This window comes from Gavialis gangeticus, unplaced genomic scaffold (genome assembly GCF_001723915.1).
Source record: "Gavialis gangeticus isolate Ggan-Ray unplaced genomic scaffold, GavGan_comp1, whole genome shotgun sequence".
Lineage (NCBI taxonomy): Eukaryota > Metazoa > Chordata > Crocodylia > Gavialidae > Gavialis > Gavialis gangeticus.
Window position 1 is genome coordinate 7,135,504 of NW_017729024.1, and position 982 is coordinate 7,136,485.

The 982-nt window shown below is 33.0% G+C and overlaps 1 protein-coding gene across 1 annotated transcript in view; it reads left to right on the forward strand.

Annotated features, from left to right (window-relative positions):
- SLC12A2 (solute carrier family 12 member 2) overlaps window positions 1-982 on the forward strand; it is a 131,932-nt gene that overhangs the window by 53,364 nt on the left and 77,586 nt on the right. Inside the window, exon 6 of the mRNA XM_019518176.1 lies at window positions 778-917. Within this exon, the coding sequence (XP_019373721.1) occupies window positions 778-917 (140 nt within the window). The remainder of the gene's footprint in view (window positions 1-777; window positions 918-982) is intronic.

Genomic DNA, 982 nt, shown 5'->3' on the forward strand with positions numbered 1-982 from the left:
TTTTTTTTTTTGTTTTTAATTTCTACTCAAGAATTATCATTTTTTCTTGGAAATCTGGTCTTCCTGCTGTGCTTTCTAAGTCTTTCCTCTAGTTTGTCTTTTTCTTGCCTCGATCTTGGTTTTTGGGATTTTCAGAACTTCTCAAACAAATTTCAGTCCCACTTACTGGCATATTTTCCTTAGTTTGGTCATGGTGAAGGTTCTTTTTAGGGAACAATTGTTCTAGGAAGGTCCAAGAGAGATCTTTTAGTGAGTGTATTTAACACACCCTGTTGTAAAAAGAAGGATTTAATTGAAAAACAGCAGGGGGTGAAAATTCTATAGTTGTGTGTGTGTTTTTTGTGTTTTGCCTTTATCTACACAGTTTTGACCAAACCCTGGTAAACTAATAGAATGCTAATTGGGATTAAAAGTTTTATTTATAGTGCTTGCAAAACTGCCAAGCCAAATATATAATATTTTTTAATTTTATTACCCCAAAGCTTGTAAAATTCAAACTTAGTTGTGCGCTTAACTTGTCAGACAGTACATTTCTTCATCTTAATTCATGTCTGGGTGGTAGCAGAAGGCACCAGATTGAAGCCATTTAAAACAAGAAAAAGTATAGTCTCTAGAGAATTCTAGTATTACTTAAAATGTAGGATGCAACATACAGAAAGCGATTTAAGAAGCACTTTAATACTATTGGCATTGTATCCATTTGAATGTTTAGGGCTGTATGGTTTATCTACAATCTTAGATTCTTCAGTAATGTTATTCATTAATTTTTTATTTTAGGAGGAGCATATTATTTAATTTCCAGAAGCCTGGGACCTGAATTTGGCGGTGCGATAGGTTTGATCTTTGCATTTGCTAATGCTGTTGCAGTAGCAATGTATGTGGTTGGTTTTGCAGAGACAGTTGTAGAGCTCCTCAAGGTAAATGGATTGCATTTTATGCCAGTGTTAATCTTTATTTTGATTTAAAAAAAAAAAAAAAAAAA